Source organism: Bubalus bubalis, chromosome 5 (genome assembly GCF_019923935.1).
Source record: "Bubalus bubalis isolate 160015118507 breed Murrah chromosome 5, NDDB_SH_1, whole genome shotgun sequence".
NCBI lineage: Eukaryota > Metazoa > Chordata > Mammalia > Artiodactyla > Bovidae > Bubalus > Bubalus bubalis.
The window spans coordinates 125,028,436-125,050,484 of NC_059161.1; the positions used below are offsets into that span (position 1 = coordinate 125,028,436).

At 51.6% G+C, this 22,049-nt stretch overlaps 2 protein-coding genes across 4 annotated transcripts; both read left to right on the top strand.

The window, feature by feature from the left end:
* The first annotated feature begins 1,624 nt into the window (after positions 1-1,624).
* Positions 1,625-14,410, top strand: DPF2 (double PHD fingers 2). Of its 3 annotated transcripts, none has more exons than XM_006056483.4 (12): positions 1,625-1,788; positions 6,016-6,176; positions 6,560-6,667; positions 6,994-7,157; positions 7,973-8,062; positions 8,225-8,303; positions 8,813-8,854; positions 9,865-10,002; positions 10,130-10,258; positions 10,399-10,511; positions 11,017-11,098; positions 13,116-14,410. In XM_006056483.4, exons 1-12 carry the CDS (start codon positions 1,757-1,759, stop codon positions 13,190-13,192), a joined length of 1,215 nt encoding a protein of 404 aa, XP_006056545.1. In that variant the 5' UTR covers positions 1,625-1,756; the 3' UTR covers positions 13,193-14,410. The 3 variants fall into 3 exon arrangements, with proteins under 3 accessions (XP_006056545.1, XP_006056544.1, XP_006056546.1); XM_006056482.4 differs by having other exon boundaries at positions 1,631-1,788; positions 7,970-8,062; XM_006056484.4 differs by lacking the exon at positions 8,813-8,854 and having other exon boundaries at positions 1,631-1,788; positions 7,970-8,062.
* A 141-nt stretch (positions 14,411-14,551) lies between these two features.
* On the top strand, positions 14,552-20,631 carry TIGD3 (tigger transposable element derived 3). Its single transcript, XM_006056481.4, has 2 exons — positions 14,552-17,585; positions 18,504-20,631. The coding sequence occupies exon 2, from the start codon at positions 18,520-18,522 to the stop codon at positions 19,933-19,935; it is 1,416 nt and encodes a 471-aa protein (XP_006056543.2). The 5' UTR covers positions 14,552-17,585; positions 18,504-18,519; the 3' UTR covers positions 19,936-20,631.
* Positions 20,632-22,049: the final 1,418 nt, after the last annotated feature.

Genomic DNA, 22,049 nt, shown 5'->3' on the forward strand with positions numbered 1-22,049 from the left:
AGAATCTGCCTGCAATGCCCGAGACTGGGGTTTGATCCCTGAGCTGGGAAGATCCCCTGAGGAGGGAATGGCTACCCACTCCAGTGTCCTTGTCTGGAGAATTCCATGGGCAGAGGAGCCAGATGGGCTACAGTCCATGGGGTTGCCGAGTCGAACACAACTGAGCAACTAACACTTCCACTTTTCACAAACATTCATGCTGAAACACATACTTTTGTATTCTTTTGGTGTCACCTTTGATTCCCACAATCTTTGGGGGAACAAGAGTGCAACAGTATTGTCCCTAGGTTTTCCTTCCAAGCTGCTGACATCTATTCTGCAAATTTGGTGCAGGGTAAACAGTGACAAATACCACTCAACTCTCACCTCCCAAACTTGATTTTAAGGTATAATGATGATGTGTCCTGATTCTGAAATACTAAAATGGGGCGGGGGGTGGGCAGAGAATTTGTGCATCTTAGAATTGATGAAATACAGCATATTACCAGGATCAAAGACCAAGCCCTGGGGACTCTGACAGGTCTAGGTAGATGTGAGGATAGAGCACCAGCAAAAGAAGCTGAAGGAGCTGCCAGTGCGATAGGCAGCCAGCCAGGACAGTGTGTGTCTCAGAGATGAGTTTGAAAAAGAAGTGAATGGCCAGTGTTGTCATGGGGGCTGATAGGCTGATCAAGACAGTGAAGTGAAATTGCTCAGTCGTGTCCGACTCTTTGCGACCCCATGGACTGTAGCCTACCAGGATTCTCCGTCCATGGGATTTTCCAGGCAAGAGTACTGGAGTGGGTTGCCATTTCCTCCCTGATAAAGACAGGGAGATCTCTAAATCTGTTGAAATGGAGATCATGGTGTCTTTGTTAGATGTTTCAATGAACTGATGAGAACAAAATCCCCATTAAACTGGGCAGAGAGACACTCAGAAATCAATCAACAGAGATAGTAAGTATAAACAAAAATATGTGCTCTGAAAGGGTGAAAAGAAAGAGGGTGATAAAGGCAGAAAGGGCTTAAGGAAGGGCTCTGATATTTTAAAAAGAGGATGTTAAGCCATGTTTGCAGATGAATCTGCATGATTCAATAGTGAAGGAGAAGTGAATGGTACAGGAGAGGAAGCTGCAAGAGAGTTCTTCAGAGGAGGAAAAGAGCTTAGGGGTAGGAAGCAGGGGAGAAGAGGTGGGGATCAATTAAGTTGGTGGCAGGAGGGTGGGGGAACTTTTGTCAGACCCCAATATTCGGGCCAAAGATCTGCCAGGTTCTTGCAGTTAATATTTCTCTCCCTAAAATGGGCAGCCCAAAAGGAGTGTGCACTGCTCTTACCTTCGGCTACCCACCAACCCCTAGTCTGTACGTGAGGGCAAAGGGTTATTAACCACGAGGTTAAAGGTCAGAGAGGTAACAGGACGCATGACCTCCATCTAGACCACCTCTGGGTTTGCCAGTTCTCACCAACCTCACACCTTCTCATTTCTGGATCTGGTCAGATCCTCCCTCCCTTCTCCCTTCTCACTAAACGGCTGAGGCAACACAGGAGCAGAAGCCTCGGGGCGCGCGCCCGCCTCCATTGCGCCTGCGCATTCGTCCCCAGAGTTCCAGGCCGGGGAGAACCCGGCAGAAGCTCGTTCTCCGTCGCTCGCTCTCGGGCGCACGCGCCCCGGTGGCGCCTGCGCAGGAGGACAAGGAAATTACTTCTCTCTGCGGGCCCAGCGCCTGCGCGCTGCGGGCTTCGGGCCTCTCGGCCTGAGGGAGAGGAGCCGGGAAGATGGCGGCCGTGGTGGAAAATGTAGTGAAGCTGTGAGTGGCCGTTTCTTTCTCTTCCAGGCTGGGAGGTCTTGTAAGGGACCTGGAAGCAGGGGGCGGTGTGGGAACGGACGAGGCGGAGAGAGGGACGTGCCCGGAGACGCCGTGTTGCGACTCCTAGAGGGGAGGGTAACAGGAGACTCGGGAGAAGACGTTGCGCTTCTTTAGAAACTTGTGGAGGCCCTGAGGGGGGCACGCGGGAGCCCCTAACGGGCAGCCTCCCTGTGGGGCTGGGCGCTCCTTCAGGCGGAAGGTTTCCAGAGTATGGCGCCCTTATTGCGTACGGGAGACCGTCCCGGGTTCGCCTCAGTCCGGGAGAGCCGGGCCGACCCCCGCGAAGCGCGGCCGCCGACCCCTCCCCATCGGCTGCCCGCAGCGGGCCCCGGAGGAGCAGGCTTGGCCGCCCTGGCGCCGTTGAGCGCTCACGGCTGTTTTGTTCTGAACAGCCCCGTGACGTTCCTGGGCGGGCGGGGGCGGGGGTGGGGTGGTCCTTGAGTATCATGTACCCGAGACCAAAAATATTCCTGGGGAGAATTTGTGGAAGAGCAGACACGGAGGGAAAGAACTTCAGGGAAGAGGGGCTTGGCGCCGGCCAGTCCCAGCCATCGGAAAGTGGGCACTGGACGGACGCAGTCCAGGACGCCCTGGCCGCCCCGAGGGGCATCTAGGTCGGCCGTCTTCGCTCTGCAATACTCTTGGACTGGGCAGATTTCAAGCGAAGTTAAAGTTTATGGTCGTTTGGCAAACTGAGAATGGCCTGTTAGCTGTGAGTTAAAGATGCTTTGGGACTTGATTTAACCCAGCCTCCTCCCCGAAGAAGAATCTAAATGAGTTTTGCAATGGGGTCTTGCACCCCCACCCCCACCCCCACCCCCGTCGGCCAATACAGCAAGCTCTTTAATGGACACATTTGGCTTGGTGCCGCGGTAGGAAAAATGAGGTGACCAGCTGTCCAGCTTGGCTTTTGGATTTTGACTGGGTGAGAAGGTAAAGGTTTGGGAACTCTTCTAAGGGGCACACAGCTTCTCATCTGTCTTTGTAGTAGACTGAGCCCCACTCTTAAGAGCCTTTTTTCTAAGGGTACGTTGCTGCTCTCCCTCCCCCTGCCTGGAGCCTTTTCTTTGAGAATGCTTTCCCACTTCCATTAAGCTAAGTGCCTTCTCCTTGTGGGTTTTTTGGTCGTTTTTTTTTTTTTTTTCCCCTTCTAACATGCTTTCAGCTCCATCCTGCTGCCTCTTTCAGCCACCCCTACTCCCAGCACTATTATCTTCCTCTCTGATCTGCCCACTTCAGTTTCCCCAGCACTCTCTCCAAGCTGACATTTCCCTCAGTTTAGAAATGACGCTGCTGATCTACCATTTATATGTTACCCATACTGACTCAGATGTTCTTTCTTTGTTTCCCTGTCTTTCTCTTTGTTGACTGCCCCTGTCCCATTGTAAAGGGAGGTTTTACACAGGTTTCATGCCTCTCAAAAAAGAATCAAAGCTTCTACCTTGGAAAGCTTACTGTAATGGGGGAATGTCAAAACTTGCCTAGGTTTAAGAGTTTTACGTAGTGAGATAGTTTATGTTGGAAGACTTTCAACTGAGAAATAAGGTCACCAACCCTTTCATGCAGTATTGGAAGTGAGGGGTTGCCCGTTTAAATAGAACTTGACTTATTTCTCTTTAAAGATCTGTAGAGATAGTGAAGGTCACCAACTGCTGATTCCTCAGTACCAGTAATAAATAACCAACTTTCTGCTCCTCGGTTCTAGCTGTAAAGAGCTGTGGACCACAGTTAATACATTTTCCTACAGAACCTGCTCTTTAAAAAGAGACTTCCAGTCTTCCTGTACTGTTCTCGTCCTGGAAAGAGACGCTTTTCTGACCACGGTGTGCCTAGTCGTCTGACTGCTGAGGTTTTACATTGAGGTCAGGACTACTAGCTCATCTTTTCTGACTTGCATCTTGTTCTGGGAGAAGAATTTTCCTTTTGTAAATTCTCCATCCCTCCCAAATGTGGTGTCAGAATTGAAACAATCTTTAAGGGGTCTTACTGGGGCAAAATAATAGTATAAAAGAGCTGTGGTTGCTGACTGGTTTTGAAATCCTCTGAGTTAGGTAACAAGATATGGAGAATGTTAGCTTAAAATTTCTTGTAGTAGGAGCCTTAGATTCTTAAGAGAGCTCTCATTCTCCTTTGCTGTATCCTCATCAGATCCTCTCTTCCTCCAACTTGTATTTCTTTATCAGCTCTCTCACTCACAATGCAGTTTGCCCCACCTTCTGAAATCCCATTTAACTCACAGGAGCTTTGATAGAACATCTCTCATCCATACCTCAACCCCACCCCCCACCCCCGACAGTTTCCAGCCTCCTTGCTCTGACTTTGCAGTTCTCAGCCTGTCTAGCCCTTCCTTCCATCTGACTTACAGTGTCAGTATCAATTTCCATCAGCAGAAACAAAGGCGCTGCTGCACTCAGCCTTGTTTATCCAATTTTCCTCTGTTTAGTGAGGACATGGCTGCCTCCTAAAGGCAAGCAAATATGAGCCTATTCCTTCTCTTTATTCTCCAGCACAGGCTTCATGTCTACCTCAAATTACAGTCATTACAGCACATTGAATCAAGCCAGACTATCTTGTGTCACTGCCTGCGTGCAGTGTATGTCTTTGTTGGTTGCTGGGAACGTTCTAAGCTGTGCCTCAGTGGTCTATTGTGGCTGCCCCTTGAAAGCCCCTCTTAGATTCCAGAGCAGGGTTTGTTGCTGCAGCTTGAGTTATGAACATAAGCTACAGAGATTCACTGTGTTCAACTTCTCATGCTTGGAGTCTCCCTCTTGTAGAATATGTCAGAGCTTATCTAGTTCAGCCACCCTAGTCAGTAGCATACCTGAGGTCCACATGGGTTGACTAAATGTCCACATATATGTGGTGACTTGCAGCCAAGCCAGATCTTTTTACTTCTGAGTCAGGATATTCCAGACACCTTCTTGGGTGCTGAGGATATTATGGGGAAGAAATCATCTGCCCTCAGTTTGTTTACTTGAAGATCAATCAAGGGGAATTCCCTGGCAGTCCAGTGGTTAGGACTTGGCGCTTTCACTGCTAAGGGCATAGGTTCAATCCCTGGTTGGCAAACTTTAAGATCCTTCAAGCCACTTAGTGTGTAGAAAGAAAAAGTTTGCTCGAATATATAAATGTGAATTGTATTAGTTTAAGCTCTAGTATTACTGTGCTTGTTAAGCTCTGAAGGATGAGAACAAGTTTGGTTCTATATACATGCTTCTTAGAACCAGATTACTCCTGGCACTGCAGTTTTGCAGCTTTTTAAAGCTCTTAAAAAGTTCAAATTTCAAAGGAGGTCTTTTGAGTTCAAAAAGGTTCTTTCTTAAAAAAATTGTTAGTGTCAGAATGGAGAAGGGTCTAGAATAGGCCTTTCTGCAAACAGGTTTTGTATCAGTGTAATGGTACTCAGTAGAAAGTAGGCTTCAAGGGTGTTCACATATTTCCAAATGTTTTCTATTGATTGTAAAGTTAGTATATAGAATTAGCTACTTTGCAAATACCTAGTTTAAAACTCTAAAGATATAAAATGGCACAAAAGAGAAAGTCCCCTAGTCACCTGGTTTTTCTCCTTGGACGCCTACAGTTTCTTTTCCACCACTTAGGGACATCCCATAACACTCATCAGCCCTGTACCCCACCCCCCCTTTTTTTTTTGTAGTTATCTTGGAGATTGTTTAATATTTGTACATGAAGAGCTTCCTTTTTTTTGTTACAGCTAAGTTGAATTTCTTTGTATAGATGGGGTTTGATAAACTTTAGTAAGTCCCCCCAGATCTTTTGAACTCTTCTCGTTTGTAAACAGGAGTAACTTCAGCTTCTCAGAATCCTGAGGGTTAAGAGAAGTAGCACTTTGGTTACCAAAGGGTTGGAGAGGCACAGAACAAACATTATTTTCTTCCCTTCTTTGTGGGTTAGACTAAGGACTGATTAGACACAGGGTGCAATCATGCACTCTGACGGTTATTTATTTGTAAGGTACTTTTCCTCATAATGGCCTAGTGAAGGGGTTTGGTGTCCCATGAGGCAGAAATGGAAGCAAATAAAAGCAGAGTGACATTCTCCCAGTCCCTTGAGCCTTCTAGAGAAGCAGATGGCAAGGGAGAGGGATAGCCCAGCACACACACACACACACACGTGCGCAGTCACACCTGAGTTTTGTCTTTCCTGAAGCCTTGGGGAGCAGTATTACAAAGATGCCATGGAGCAGTGCCACAATTACAACGCCCGCCTCTGTGCTGAGCGCAGCGTACGCCTGCCTTTCTTGGACTCACAGACGGGAGTAGCCCAGAGCAACTGTTATATCTGGATGGAAAAGCGACATCGGGGTCCAGGTGAGAATCCACTCAGGAGCCCAAGGAGGAAGCAGCTTCCTCATCTTAGGTGATGAGCCAGCTGAATAGGTTTTCCCTGTTGCTTTCCACCCAGGATGCATACGGTCTTCCCGTGATTAGAATCCTGGAGAGGTCGAAACACCTTTTGTTTTCCACAGGGCTACACTGCTCAGGGTCTTGCTGGGCTCTGGAGAGCTATGTGTTAGCCAAAGCTCCTGAGCTTAATATGTTTTCTTGTCCATAAGCCATGCCTCCTCCAGCCCCAGCTGCTCACCATCCACATTCCTCCCTTGCTCTAGAACGCTACTCATGTGGAAAGTGTTTGATACTATTTTCTAGAGCTGTGTTAGGGTTTGATTTCTCTCTTTTCCTTCCTTCCTTAGGATTGGCCTCTGGGCAGCTGTACTCTTACCCTGCCCGGCGCTGGCGGAAAAAGCGGCGAGCCCACCCTCCTGAGGATCCAAGGCTTTCTTTCCCATCTATTAAACCAGGTGAAGCATAGTCCTTCCTGAGTGGGATATACCCTGCTGCATAGTCAGAGGCCTGCTAATCACCTGTTACGTACCAGGCCCAGTGCTAGATTCTAAAGATACTAAAATGAATGAGATGTGAGTCTTTCTGTAAAGAATTCAGTCTAATAGTTAAGAGACAAGTAAACAGATAAGTTATGGTGCCAAGTAAACCAAAGCATCTTGGTTCCTGGGCACCCAGAGACCAGAAGACAGTGACTGGCTTGTGATTGGTCTGACACTGTGTAGACCAGGCAGATCTGCGTTCAGCCCTTCTGAGCCTCACCTCCTCCTGACCTTGCCCGCAGACACAGACCAGACCCTGAAGAAGGAGGGGCTGATCTCTCAGGATGGCAGTAGCTTAGAGGCTCTGTTACGCACCGACCCCCTGGAGAAGCGAGGCGCCCCCGATCCCCGAGTTGATGATGACAGCCTGGGCGAATTTCCTGTGACGAACAGTCGAGCACGGAAGGTACACGATTAACACTGTGGTTAAGGAAACTGGTGGAAACCAGTCTCCTCTTCATCAGAGGCCAGCCAGTAATCAGAATAGAAGCAGAAGCTATGGGCCAGGAGGGGCCCCTGCTCTTCTGTTCCTGCTCCATTCCTTAATGAGCACTGGGTACTGATGGGCTTCATTGTCACCATCCCGTCTTTTCTGCTCCTTTTCTGGTAACTATAGAGTCTAATCTTCTGTTGCCACCTGAGTTTTTTTTAGTGCCTGGGGTTACCTAGGTGATGTCCCTGCCAACAAGGAAGCGAAAACTACATAAAAATATGTCAGGCACTGTGCTAAGCACTTTTCCGTCATTTTCTGCAGTCTCTACAATCTTAGGAAATAGGTACCTTTGCCCATTTCACATGGTGGGGGGGGCGGCGCTGCAGCACATTAGTGAAAAGAAAAACTTGCCACAAGCAAGCAGCGTAGTTTAACTCTGGGACGTTAGGTGTTGGAAGGGAACCGCTGCTGACATGCTCCCGGGTGGCAGATCAGAGGCAGGAGAGGGCATGCCACTTGGGGTATCAGGGATAGTTTTATGAAAATGTGGCGTTTGATTTAGCTACTTGGAGATGGTGGGAAAGGCATTCCAGGCTAGGGGAACAACATGAATAAAGGCCCAGAGGAAGGAGAGCCCAAAGCCTTGAAAGAACAGCAGTGAGGAGTGAGGCTGGAGTGGAGCCGCTGGGTCACGGAGGCGGCCCTGGCAGCCTTGGCCAGTCCCAACGTGGGGGAGCTGTTGGATGTTCTCATTTCTGCCCATCCTAATCCTCCTGTCTACTCAGCGGATCCTAGAACCAGATGACTTCCTGGATGACCTTGATGATGAGGACTATGAAGAAGACACTCCCAAGCGTCGGGGCAAGGGGAAGTCCAAGGTGAGGGGCAGCCCAGGGGATTGGGGAGCCTGCAGAGTCCCACTGTCTTACTGCTGCTTGTTGCCATCATCCTTCCTGAATGAGATTAGCAGCCACTACCAGGAGAGTAACTCTTCGGGCCTAGACACTTTAGTAAGGGCATCTTTTTGCTCTTCTTTGCAGAGTAAAGGTGTGGGCAGTGCCCGTAAGAAGCTGGATGCTTCCATCCTGGAGGATCGGGACAAACCCTATGCCTGTGACAGTGAGTGCCTCACGAGTGGGTGGGTAGTCCTTGCCTTGGACCCAGCTCCTCGGGATATGAGAGGAGGGAAGGTTGTATTCTTGCTCAAAGTGGTAAAACAAGCTTGGACTCTTGTCCTGCCTGCTGACTGGTTCCCTCTGAGATCCCTGAGAGGCCCTGGCCTCTGCTGCACAACGGGTGAGCCTTGCATGCTCTGGGGGAGATTTCTGCTGTCCTCTGGGGTGGGGGTGCCCATGAGGGACACACAGCAGGCAAAGTTGGCCTCTCAGTAGATGGCATCTGGGCCTGCTGGCCCCAATCCAGTCAGGCCCCAGGAGTCCAATGCTAACTTTCCCAGTGTCTGTTCCCTCTTCCCCTTTTCTCTGACTCGCCCCACTTCTGTCCCTCCACCCTGGGAGCACCGTCGCCACTGGGGTTTCTCTCTCGTTTGCTCTGCTTTCCTGCTGCTGCTGTACCTGTCTCAAGTGTACCAAGGCCCTCTTCTCATGACTTTTCTTTCTGTCTTTCAGATAGTTTCAAACAAAAGCATACCTCGAAAGCGCCCCAGAGAGGTAGCTCTCTCAACTTCTCAGACTTTTGGTTTTCCTATCCCTTTTTCCCTTCTCCCTTTGTTCCTGCCTTTCTCATCTGTGACGCTAGTGTTAAGGTCCCTGGAATGGCATGGAGAGAGGAGCCCTGGCCCTTCTGTTGCGGTCCACTGCTCACAGTCCCAGAAGCTGCCTCTCCCTGCTTGTCTCCCACTATGTTGCTCTAGGGCTGCTTGGGCCCACTGCATGGGGTGGCTTTAGAAGCATTCTGAGGGACCCATTGTCCCAGATCCCTCTGCTTCCGCTTCCCCAAAACAGACGTGGTGGTCAGCTAATGTTCCCCACCATCCCGCCACCCTTCCCATCCCTTCCCCATTCCTTTCCTGCCACCCCCTATTCTTGGTATCACTGCTCAAAAGTACAGGGTGCCTCGTGGGGATCTGCTTTTCTTGCTGGTTGAGGGGTTGTTGGTTGGACAGAGCACTGATGTGGGCATGTCTTTGAGTTTCTCTGGGGGACAGCTACCCCAGGAGACTCAGTTGATAGATTTTCCCCAAGAGATCCACCCCCACTTCTTTGTTTGAGCAGAGGTGGGCTATGTTGTATTTGGGGAGTAGCATGAGCCTACATTTACTGAGAGGTAAAAAAGTCTGGAGTCTTAGCTTTCCTCCTGCCTGCCATTATTTCAAAATTATTGCAATACTATAGAAGGTCCCTTTCCTTCCTGACTTGGAGCTCCCCAGACTATTCCCAGGGCAGGCAGAAGGCAACGGCTCAGTCTCCCAGACAGCTTGAGTGGAGGAGCAGAGGTGGCCGTGCTCTGGGCTTTAGTAAGTGGAGGAGCCGTGGAAGCTTGAGAGCCCTGGGCCTGCTGTTCCTGGCCACGGGGAGGCGGTTCTCAGTAGAGGTCTGTCCCTGAGCAGAGCTGATGGGGGCGGTTACCTCTGCCTCAGGTGGAGCCCACAGCTTAGAGGGGCAGGGATGAGGTACTTTCAGAGCCTAACACCTTTCTCTGCAATCTTCTCCCCACTCAGTTTGTGGAAAACGTTACAAGAACCGACCAGGCCTGAGTTACCACTATGCCCACTCCCACTTGGCTGAGGAGGAGGGCGAGGACAAGGAAGACTCACAGCCACCCACCCCAGTTTCCCAGAGGTCCGAGGAGCAGAAATGTAAGCTGGTGTCAGGGGCGGGGCAAGCAGGAGTCGGCCTGGCTGTGAAAAACCCTCCTTGCGGGGATGTCAGGAGACCCAGAGGCCTGCATGGGTGTCATCTGAGTTCTTCCCTTTCTCGTTATAGCCAAGAAGGGTCCTGATGGATTGGCCCTGCCCAACAACTACTGCGACTTCTGCCTGGGGGACTCCAAGATCAACAAGAAGACAGGACAGCCCGAGGAGCTGGTGTCCTGTTCTGACTGTGGCCGCTCAGGTATCTGACCCAGTGCAGCCCCTGCCGACACCCAGACCCTGAGGGCCCGTGGCTCACCAGCATCCCAGTGGCTGTCATAGCCGGGTCCCCTTGCTGCTCCCCAGCCTCCAGCTCCCTGATTCGCTCGCTGTCCTCCACAGGGCATCCGTCCTGCCTCCAGTTCACCCCCGTGATGATGGCGGCAGTGAAGACCTACCGCTGGCAGTGCATCGAGTGCAAGTGCTGCAACATCTGTGGCACCTCCGAGAATGACGTGCGTGCCCCCCACCCCAGCACACTCCTGCTTGGCTTTTCCTGTCCTTTCCACCAGGAGGAACTTTGATTTTTTTGGCAGGTGTTCACTGAGTATCTACTTTGTGTCAGATCCTGTGTTAGGCACTAAGGACACTAAAGACAAACAACGTCCCTACTTTCATGGGCTTCACACTCTTGTGTGAGCAAACAGTTAGCAAGGAAATGAGTGGCCTCTTTATGCTGTTCCCTTTAGAGAACGTTCCATGCAGTAGTGTGGTTAACTGTTAGAGCAAGTGAATAACTGATTCAGATAGAGCTTTTCTGAGGCTGTTGGGGTCCCGGTGGGATGACAGTGACTTTCTGGGTGGAGAGGGACAGCAGTAGTTTTCTGGCCAGAGGGTCCCATGTCTGTTCTTCCTGCCATCTGCCCCCGCCCCTCTTGGAAGAGCCCTCCTAACCCGTTCCCAGCGGCCCAGGCAAGGGGAGTCATTCACCTCCCCCTCCCTCTTCCATCTCGCCTCTAGGACCAGCTGCTCTTCTGTGATGACTGCGATCGTGGCTACCACATGTATTGTCTAACCCCGTCCATGTCTGAGCCTCCTGAAGGTAGGTTTCCCTGTACTCTTACTCAGAACAAGTATTTATTAGTGACTTGGAAAATCACTTATATAGTGAGTGTATTCCTGTATCAGTGATACAGTCTTCCAGGTTAGGAAGTAGGCTCTTGGCCTTCACTCAGTTCTGAGTGCTTTACTAGCATTGCACCTTTAGGGTTTAACGTTTGTACATTATCACCAGATAACATGCGCGGCCACAGAAAACGGACAGCCTGAAAGAAAACAGATGCTGAGCAGAAAATAATTACCAGAAGGAGAGATCTGTTATCCTTCAACCAGCCTACAAAACTCAGTCATAGTTTGTCCAGTGGGGGACTGTGGTTTCACCACTCCATGCCTGACAGATTTGAGTGTTCATTTCCACCAGTTGGGAGAGGGGGCGGAACCTGGGACCTGGCCCTCCAGCAGTGCTTAGTAAGATGCTTCAAATTTATGGAAGGTCTTCAATGAAACCACTGGGGACACCAAAAAGTGGCTGCCTCTCCGCAGGTCCTCTTCTCCCCAGATTTCCGTGCTGAAGTCCATCCTTTATAGAAATGCAGAAGCTTACTCAGGAGTACGTGAAGCCCAGGAGCTGTGGCTGTGACAGCATGTGGGCCAGCACTGCAGGCGAGGGAAAGCAGCTCACTGCCTGATGCCAGCTGACTTGCGGTGTAGGTCAGACTGCCGTCGCCCCCAGGAGGAGCCGCTGGCAAAGTCTAGGGTCCTTTAACAGCTGCAGGGAGGCACGCACTCGGTCGTGCTCTTCTGTCACACCGCATATATTTGTTTCATCTGTCAGGCCACATTTAGGGAGAAGCAGCATGTTTTGTGTTCTATTGTTTTTTAACCATAAAATACCAGTTCACAGGCACAGTTCTGCATGAACTGTAGAAAGGCTTTCCTGTGGAAGTGCGGTCAGACACTGCTGTGGTAGAGAGTTGCAGGCAGCTGGGGAGTACCCGCCAGAAGCATCAGATGGTCTAGCCTCTAGGCCAGGAGTTCCAAACTATGACCCCAGGCCAAACCGAGCCGAACCTAGTATACATAACTCACAAGCTAAAAATTATTTTTACATTTTCAAACAGATTTAAAAAAAAAAAAATGACTGAAACTGTGTGGCTCACAAAGCCTAAAGCAGTTAACACTGTCTGGCAGTTTACAGAAAAAATTTATCAACTGCTATATATTGACCTTTGGGTTAGAAAGGACCTTAGCTTTTTGAGAGTCACCTCTGAAGAGCTGATAAAAGCTATGGATTCTTTCCCTCAGAATGATGTTGAAATACACATATGTAGAACTATGTTTATAGTTTTGAGGCATTAAGGTTTTTTGTTTCTCAAGGCATAGAAGAATTTAGCTGTAGCAAGTATTAATAAATGAACAAAATAAACTAGTTATTTTGCTTATAAGGAATATTATTTCCTGTTTTTGTTTTTTTTTTTCTTTTTTTTTTTAATGAAACCAGACTTGGGTCACAGTAAGTTGCATCATCATAGCTGGCCCCCTTTTCCTCTCATTGGGTCCTCAGCCTCTGCTCAGACAGCTGGTGACAGTGGAGAGCCCTTCTCTTCTGTCGGTGGGCTTTGCAGAAAACTGTCTTCTGTGGAAGCAGTATTGGTTTCTCTAGACCCTCTATTCATGATCTTTTATTCTAGCCTTTGGGGCCATGAGAACAAAAGTCTGGCTCTTCTGTAATCACAAGTTTAAAGCTCGGTTGCTTTAAAAAAGTTCTTTGTCTCCCCAGGTCCTCTTTAGTGATTATAATTATAGGGCCCAGAGGGCCTGGGAATCTGTCTTCTAAAATAGGCCTCCAGGTGATGCTTTCTTTCATCTCCATTGAGAATTACTTTTCATGCTGTTTGAAGACCTAGAGTTTGCCCTGCTCAAGGTAACTGAAACTTTGCTGCTGCAGCGCATCTCCAGTCCTACCTGTAGCCAGTCCTGCCACTGGAGGTGAGGGGTGCAGGTCGAAGGACAGCAGGTGATTGTGTGGAGCCCTCCTAACCCTCTATGCTTCTCTGCAGGAAGTTGGAGCTGCCACTTGTGTCTGGACCTGTTGAAGGAAAAAGCTTCCATCTACCAGAATCAGAACTCCTCTTGATGTGGCCACCCCCAACCCCTCATATATCTAGGGCTGTTTCTCTCCTCTCTGTTTTTCATACCCACTTACCCTTCCCCCTCTCTTTCTCAAGTCCAGAGAATTGCAGGTGGTCATGCCAGCCCCCTTGGCAGCAGCAAGCTGAGGTGGCAGCTCTGACCACCTCTGGCCCCAGGCCCTCAGGGAGAACGGAGCAGCACACTGCCCCAGGGCATAGCTGTGCGCCCAGCTTCTCCCTGCTCTCCCTGAAGCGCATTCACTCTGTCTGCCTTGGGCTGAGGCCAGGGTTCAAGCATTGTCCTCCAAGAGAGTGGGAGAGCAGCTCACTTCTCTCAGCTCAGCCTCCACTCTGGTCCCACGGTTTTCCCTTCCTGTGAAGGTGAGTCAGACTGGGGCATATGCCAGAGCAGCTGGGAGTGAGAACTGAGCAAGCTGGCAAGCAGCTGCCCATGCCCTTGAGCTGCTTAGCCTCACCGCCTCCTTCCCCCAGAGTGGCTTCCTGTGGCCCTCTGTTCCTGCAGCCCAGGATCCTTTACCTGAGCCAGGTAAATGCTCTTGGTCCTGCTCCTGGCTCTACCCCGTTCCCACCAACCTACCCCAGGGGGAGTAGCAGCCTCACCCGGATTGTTCCTTGTGCTTGCCTGTCTCATTCTCACAGGCCCTGGTCTCTAGTGACTGAAGCATTCCCCACCCTTGTTATTTTCTGTCTTCTGCCCCACCCCCCTCCTTATTCCCTTTGGTTTTGTGGGGAGAGGGGAAGCATCACGGGGCCAGGCCAGAAGCTTGGGGGCCACTGGGAGATATTGGATAATGTGCCTGTTTTTTAACTCGATGAAAAAGCCTACCTCCAAAATCCCCTTTTTGTTCTTCCTGGACCTGGGCATTCAGCTCCTGCCCTTAACTGAATTGGGAGCCTCTGCCACCTGCTCTGTGTATCCTGGCTCCTGGGTCGTGGGGAAGCCACCTAGACATCTCTTTCTTCCCTCGCACACTTGCTAGCAGCTGGTAAGGTCTTCACACCCTGATTCTTTAATTTTCTGCCTGGTGACACTTTAAATAATAGGGGGGACTGTTCATCCCAGGACAGCCTGGAATGTCCTTCCCCTTGGCTGTGGGCAGGCCCTAATTCACTGTCACTTTGGAGTTGAGGTGTCTTTTTTTTCTTTCTTTCCTTAGTTCCTATATTCTAAGCATTAGTACAAATAAACATTTTTACACAGAGCCTTCTGCTGGATTCTTTTTTCTCCAGGTCTCCTTTGCTGTTTAAGGCCGCTTTATCCTAAAACTTCCTTAGGACAGTGGTTTTTAAATGTTTTGAAGCATAGCTTTTCACCCAACTTAAAATTTTTGCTTAACCTTAGTAGATTAAGTTGATACAAAATTGGGTACTTTGTTTTCATCTTTTATGTAAATTAAGTTATGACAATTTCTTATAAAGAAAAATGAAGTTGTTTTGATTAATACAAAATTTGAGGGCACTCCTGGTGGCTCAGTGGTAAAGAATCCACCTGCCATTACAGGAGAAACAGGTTTGATCCCTGGTCTGGGAAGATTCTATATGCCTCGGAGCAACTAACCCTAACCCGGGGGCCTCAACTATGTAAGCCTGTGCACTAGAGCCTGTCAGCCACAGCTACTGAGGCCCACATCCTAGGGCCCGTGCTCCCCAGCAAGAGAAGCCACTGCAATGAAAAACCAGAGCGTTGCAACTGGAGGAAAGCCTGTGTAGCAACGAACACCCAATGCAGGCAAAAATAATTTTTTAAATGCAGTTAAAAATAACTTTAGAATCCTGTTTCTGTATTTTTGTGTCTTTGGGGGAGATTCTCCTGGATTTGTATATGCAAGTAGTGACAACTTTATAACAGTTGACCTTGCAATTTAAGATACTTAAAAATAGGTCCAGAAGCTTGATTATTATATAAATAGAATGACAGGAAGACTCATGACATCATGATGAGACATGGGACTTTTTGCATAAGCCATGAACATGAGATGAGAGACCCCAACCTTGGGAGTGAGCCCACAGTGCAGTGCTACAGCCTTTCCAGACAGATTTATGAGCACAAAAAGGAGTTTCCTTTTCCTTCAGCCAACATGTGAAAGGTATGAATCAGTTATGAACCCCCTGAAACATGCTTAGGGTTTTCTGGGCCAGCCTGAAGGCCACTTGTTTCCTCCTGGAAGGCAGAGTGGCCTGGGCCCCTGTGCTCAGTTAAGGAAGCCAGGTGCTCCAGTTTGGAATTGTATTAGGGACACAGCACAGCCCCCATCCTCCTGTCTGTACCTGGAAGTAGGCCTGGAGCAGAGGGAGCAAAGCAGTGCAACGATCCTTGCTGGTGGACTAAGTGTAGGAGATGAGATGCTGATGAGAGCCCCGTATCATTGAGAAGAGATTTGGAAAGGTTGCTGAAGGAGGATTTAGGATGGGACATAGAAGGATGGAAGAGGGATCAGGGTTGGGATGGGAAGGAAAGCCTGTGAGAAAGGGGACTCACCTGTGGCCCCAGACTTTCACTTGACTGAAGGGAGAGGAAAGCAGTTTAGAGCTGAGGATTCGGCACTCTAGATGAGGGGTTAAAGTCTACATTGGACTTCAAAGAACTGAAGTCTACCAAGGAAAGGAATACTAAATCTTGACTTTAGGAACTTGAGTCTTGCCAAAAAGATACCAAAACTAAAAAATTAATCTCCACATGCCCTAACTCAGAACTAGCCCCAAGCAAGTAGTCTTGAAGGAGGAGACAGAAAAGGCTCTATTTTGAAAGCAGGACTCCATCTTGGGCCAGACTGGACTTTGAGCTATATGTCCAGTATCTATGGAAACGACATACCAACAGGAAAACCAGACCCATGGATGGAAGAGCCCCAGGGCTCATACCTAGACTCTCCATGGCCTGAAAGAATACCCTGATTATCTGTGTAGCCCAATAGTCATAAATTTTATTATGCTTATTGGGGTATGACCACAGGCCTGTTGATAATTGTCCCCTGTTAACCACAGTAGACTTAAGGCATATGAATCACGGGTTAACTTTGTATCTTTCTTTTCCTTTGTTCAGACTAGTTTCATGGAATTTGGGGAGGTGGGTTTGGGCAGATACACTTAGGGTATTGTAGCCACACATTCTGGGAAACAAACTCACTCGGACAATGCAGATAGTGGAGGGCAGTTTATTACACCAGCAGGCCCAAGGCAGTCTCCTCTTAGCCAAGAACCCTGACCGGTTTTTGTGAAAACCTTACATACCCTAAGTGTACAGTGTCCAAACCCACTTCCCCAAATTCCCTGAAACTAGTCTGAACAAAGGAAAAGAAAGCTACAAAGTTAACCCGTGATTCATATGCCTTAAGCCTAGGTAGTTAACAGTGGACAATTAGCAATAGGTCTGTGGTCATATCCCAATAAGCATAATAAAATTTATTATTCCATTGGGTTACACAAATAATCAGGGTATTCTTTTCAGGCGACGGAGAGTCTAGGTATGAGCCCTGGGGCTCTTCCATCCAGGGGGTCTGGTTTTCCAGTTGGTATGTCGTTTCCATTGATACTGGGCATACAGCTCAAACTCCACAGTACGGCCCAAGACGGAGTCCTGCTTTCAAGATGAAGCCTGTTCTGTTTCCTCCTTCACGGGTATATAAGGTTTTCACAAAAACTGATCGGGGTCCTTGGCTAAGAGGAGACTGCCTTGGGCCCGCCGGTGTAATAAACTGCACTCCACTGTCTGCGTTGTCCTTCTGAGTGAGTTTGTTTCCCAGGGTGCATGGCTACAACAGTCTGTTGTACCTTGGCTGACCGGCCTGAGGCCAGTGCTGTCCATGGGAACATCTTTTGTGTGGCTTATAACCTGCTTCTATTTTTCAAAGACCACTGGGTGAGGGGAACGAGATCTGTTTGGTAGATGAGGAAGCTGCCTAGGGTCATGGCCAGGAAGACGTCCTGCGTCCACGCTGTCGAGTCCTGTCAGGCTCCGAGGGCCGGGTCCCTGAGGCTGGCGGCGCATACAGGACTCCCGCCGCGACCAGTCTCCGCCTCGCCATCCCTTCTTGCAGAAAGCTGCGTCCCCTCGGGGACCTGACGACCCGCCACTTTCGCAATGTCCAATGAGACTTAGCCGGGGGCGGGACGGACTTCACCGAAGGCCAATCTAATTGGTTCGGGGCGGGGCTGCGGCGGGTGGGAGCTGAGCGGTGGACATCGGTCTTCCCAGCCTGGAGAGACCCCCCGCGCGGGCTCCGCGCAGAGGGTGCGCGCGCCCGCCGCCCGCGCAGCCCCTCTGTCCGCTCGGCGCGTCCCTCTCCTGCTCTCCGGTAGCCGCCGGGAGAGGGGCTCGGGAGTCCGGCCCCAGCCAGGGCTGGGACCGGGGCGGCAGCCGCGGGACGAGCGCCTGAGGTGGGTGCAGAGCGGAAGGGCTGGAAGCCGGGAGGCGGGGAGGCCGGGCAGGCAGATGACTGGGTCCGCCCTGCCGATGGACTCCGGGTCACCAGAGGGAGAGGCCGGCCGAGTTGCGGAGCCCGACTCCTCGCCTGCCTGGGTCCCGGACGCTCGTCCCCCCGCCCTCCCAGGCCACAAGCCTCCCCGCTGAGGACAACCCGCCCCTCTGGCTGCCCGCGGCCTCCTAACCCCTCCTGCCCTTTGTCGCCTGTGCACCTGCCTTTCGGCCTTGTGTTTCCACCCACCCCCTCTCCAGGCCGGACCCCGGCCCAGCCTTCCCTGCTCAGGACCCAGCCCTAAATTAGACTTGCTTCTTCAGCCCCTAGTCCGTCCCTCTTTGTCGTCTGTACACCTGTCACCCCAACTCTGTTCATTCACTCCACCACCCTGCCCCCAACATCATCTAAATTCAGCCTAGGCCCGGCGCCCCCTCCCTGTCCTGGGGGTTCCTCCCGCCCGCTCTGATTATCCCCTACACCTGCCCCCCTCGGCCCCAGCCCTTGTCCTCCCCCGTCCACGCTCCTTTGTTGTGTCTGCAGCTGTCCCCTCGGCTCTATTCATCCCTCTCCCGCGGACCCCTTTCTCCCTCTGACCAGGGGGCCATCCCCTCCAGGCTCTGTTCTGTCATTCTCCCATCAGCGCCAGGCCCACTGCCCACTCAGCCTGGCCTTTTCCCTTCCTTTCAGCCCAGCCTTCTCACCTCCTACCCAGGGTACCCTCGCCCTCTCCCAGCTGGTCCAGCCTTCCCTGGACTGCCCCCGCCCCTCCACACCAACCTGTCTCCCTGCCCCATATACTCTCTTTTCCTTGCTGCTCTCCTCTCCTAACCTGCGTGGCCTCCACCGTCAGTCCGCTCACCCTTTCCTCCCCGCCCAGGTGCCGCCGAGAGGCCATGGAGCTGTGTGGCAAGAAGAAGCTTCACGCCCTGTCCCTGGCCGAGAAGATCCAGGTGCTGGAACTCCTGGATGAGTCCAAGATGTCCCAGTCGGAGGTGGCCCGGCGCTTCCAGGTCTCCCAGCCTCAGATCTCCCGCATCTGCAAGAATAAAGAGAAGCTGCTGGCGGACTGGTGCAGCGGCACGGCCAACCGGGAGCGCAAGCGCAAGCGAGAGTCCAAGTACAGCGGCATCGACGAGGCTCTGCTCTGCTGGTACCACATTGCCCGGGCCAAGGCCTGGGACGTGACAGGGCCCATGCTGCTCCACAAAGCCAAGGAGCTGGCCGACATCCTGGGCCAGGACTTTGTGCCCAGCATCGGCTGGCTGGTCCGCTGGAAACGCCGAAACAACGTGGGCTTCGGGGCCCGCCACATACTGGCGCCTCCGTTCCCCCCTGAGCCGCCTCCCCCAGCTCCCACTCCCCAGGCCCAGCTGCCTCTTTCTCTTAAAGATTTCTCCCCAGAGGACATTTTTGGCTGTGTTGAAGTGCCCTTGCTGTATCGGGCAGTGCCCGGCAGAGCGGGTACATGTGATCGGGTGCAGGTGCTGCTCTGTGCCAACAGCAGGGGCACAGAGAAACGGCGGCTGTTGGTCTGTGGGCCCCAGGCTGCCCCACGATGCTTCTTTGGGGTCAGCAGTGAGGCCCTGCCTGCCTCCTACCACCCTGACCTGGCCATCCCGTGGTCGGAGTGGTTGTCACAATTCGATCAGGACATGGGGCGGCAGGGCCGGCAGGTGGCCTTGCTGATGGCTGCCCAAGTGGTGGAGGAGGTGGCAGGCCTGCCTGGGCTCTGCCACGTGAGGCTCTTGCCTCTGTCTGCTGCGAGCCCCACACAACCCCTGCCCAGCTCCGTGGTCCGGGCGTTTAAGGCCCATTACCGGCGGCGTCTGTTGAGCAAGTTGGCTGCCGCCCAGAGTGAGAGGGCTGGCACGTTGCTGGCTGAGGTCGGGGCGGGCATCACAGTTCTGGACGCTCTGCACATGGCAGCAGCGGCCTGGGCCAGGGTGCCTCTCCAGCTTGTTGTGAGCGGCTTCATTCAGGAAGGGCTGGCTCCCGGCAGAACGCCGGTGGCCCAGGACCAAGCCTCAGAGGTGCTGCAGGTCCCCGGTGGGCTGAGCCTCGAGGAATTTTCCCGCTTTGTGGATCTGGAGAGTGAGGAGCCTGTGTCTGGAGCGTGCAAAGAGGAGGTAGGCCCTGCAGACGAGGCGGGGGGCGGAGAGGACGGCTTCGAGCCCCTGCCCACCAAGGCTGATGCCCTCCGGGCTCTGGGCACCTTGAGGAGGTGGTTGGAGTGCAGTGGCACCACCCCGGAGCTATTTGAAAATTTCTATGCCTGTGAAGAGGGGGTGGAGCGACTCTGCTGCCTGTGAAGGGCTCTTCCTGCCAGAGCCCCCTCCTCTCCTGTTTCCCATGGAAACGCCCTCTCTCAGAAGGCAGGTTGGGGGCTGGTCTCTTTCCCGTGGAAATGGAGCTTTTGTGAAAGGTGTTGAAGGGAGACAGGTTGGGAGACCAAGTCTAGGCTCTGAACAAAAGTTGTCCAACCCCTAGAGAAGAGAGTCTAAACACAGGGCGGTGGGGCAGTGAAGCTCAGCTGCGTAGTTTCGGAACCTCTGTGGAGGCTGGGACTTAGGAAGGCAGAATAGGAATTTACAGACAGACCGACCCCTTGAACTCCGTGTTCAAAACAGTTCTGCTTCTGGAAATAAAGCTTTTAATCAGAAAAGCGGCCAAGGTTCTATCTTTATGTGTGTATGTGTGCTCAGTCATGTCCAACTTTTTGCGACCCCATGGACTGTAGCTCACCAGGCTCCTTTGTCCATAGAATTTTCCAGGCAAGAATACTGGAGTAGGTTGCCATTTTCTCCCCAAGGGGATCTTACCAACCCAGGGATTCAACCGGTGTCTCTTGCATCTCCTGCATTGGCAGGCAGATTCTTCACCACTGCGCCACCTGGGAAGCCCATTATTTTCATGAGAGGAGGGTATAGAAACTTTCAACTCAGGTTTTTTTGTTTTTGTTTTATGCAGGCCACTTTTAAAGTCTTTATTAAATTTGTTACAATATTGTTTCTGTTTTCTGTTTTGGTTTTTGACCTCAAAGTATGTGGGATCTTAGCTCCCCAACCAGGATTTGAACCCTCATGCCTTGCATTGGAAGGCGAAGTCTTACACACTGGATCACCAAGGAAGTCCCAAGACTCAGATTTTTTAAACTGATTGCCGGAGATTGCTGCCATGCAGATGTCTAGAGCTGTCTGAGAAATGACCAGGGGTGAACCTCCTCTCCCAGAATTCCAGCAAGAAGGAGCCCTGGGCATGGGGATTCCTCATGGGCTAACAGACAGACAGATTCCCAGGACATTCTGCTTCTCTGATCATTTCCCTCTTTGAGGAATTCACCTCTATTGAGGTGCTGTCTGAGAAAGGAAAAGGGGCAGGCTAGGAACATTCTAGGGAAACAGAAGGAGCCAGAACTTGGGAGTCATTCATTCTTTTTTTTTTCATTTGTCTGATTATTTCACATCTCTTTAGCAAGGCTTCTCGAGGGCAAGGTTGCAAAGGCCATGTCCCTGCCAGGCAGGACCTTGCAGGCAGTGGCAGTGGAGTGTGATTAACGGCCATCCTAAAGGCATGTGCACAGGGCTGTGAGCCTAGGAAGCCTCCGGAGGAGGGGAGCTTTGAGTTGCAGCTGAAGGACAGACAGACAGGAGAGTCAAGGACAGTCCTGGCCAAAAGGCAGCAGGCATGGAGGCAGCTTTTCCCAGAGCACACAGGGAGGCCCAGGGGGAGCAGGAGGGGGCTGGAGCCCACCGAGCCTAGTGGTGGGGCACCCCCAAAGAGTTTCAGGTTATTTGTAAGGTTCTAGAAAACAGATGTGGAGGATGGGTCAGAGATGTGAAACCTAAAGGAAGAGAAACTCTCACTGGTCCCCGTGAAAGATGGGGCAGCCCGAGCCAGATCGAGGGAGCAGGGCAGGAAGGGGATGGTTTACCTGGAAAGGATCGGGACTTTGGACTCAGACAGACTCAGGCTGGTGAGGAGTCCAGCTCCTGGCAGAAATCGTTTCAGGTCGACTGCGGGAATCACAAGCCAGCACAGCGCAGTTTTCTAGGGGCATCGCTGGCAAGGACACAGGCCAGCTGTACATCTCCAGCCCAGGCCCCTCCCCGTGGGGCCTCAGCCAAGACCCTTACTGGGTCTTACTGGGATCCTTACTGGGGTTGCGGGCTGAGACACTTCTTCCACCCTGATGCAGCATCTTTCACTCCCAGCCCTTCCTCCCTCCTCTACTCCGACCCCCAGAGCCCATAAAGTGGAAGGAGCCCCTCCAGCAGCCTGCCATCTGACCCTCCCCTTCAGACTGGTGAAAATGGGCCCCTGGGAAGCTGGTGCCTTTTTTTGCTCCTCACAGGGACACCTCAGCGAATAAAGGCCGACTGTTCTTTCAGTTTAGCTAGTCGTCCTCACTGACCACCTCTATGCC

Bases quoted from the DNA above. Each gene is read 5' to 3' on its own strand.
- TIGD3 (XM_006056481.4), top strand. From the start codon at position 18,520: ATGGAGCTGTGTGGCAAGAAGAAGCTTCACGCCCTGTCCCTGGCCGAG.
- DPF2 (XM_006056482.4), top strand. From the start codon at position 1,757: ATGGCGGCCGTGGTGGAAAATGTAGTGAAGCT. The intron at 6,177-6,559 runs GTGAGAATCCAC...TTCCTTCCTTAG, and splicing joins AAAGCGACATCGGGGTCCAG to GATTGGCCTCTGGGCAGCTG. The intron at 11,099-13,115 runs GTAGGTTTCCCT...GCTTCTCTGCAG, and splicing joins CATGTCTGAGCCTCCTGAAG to GAAGTTGGAGCTGCCACTTG.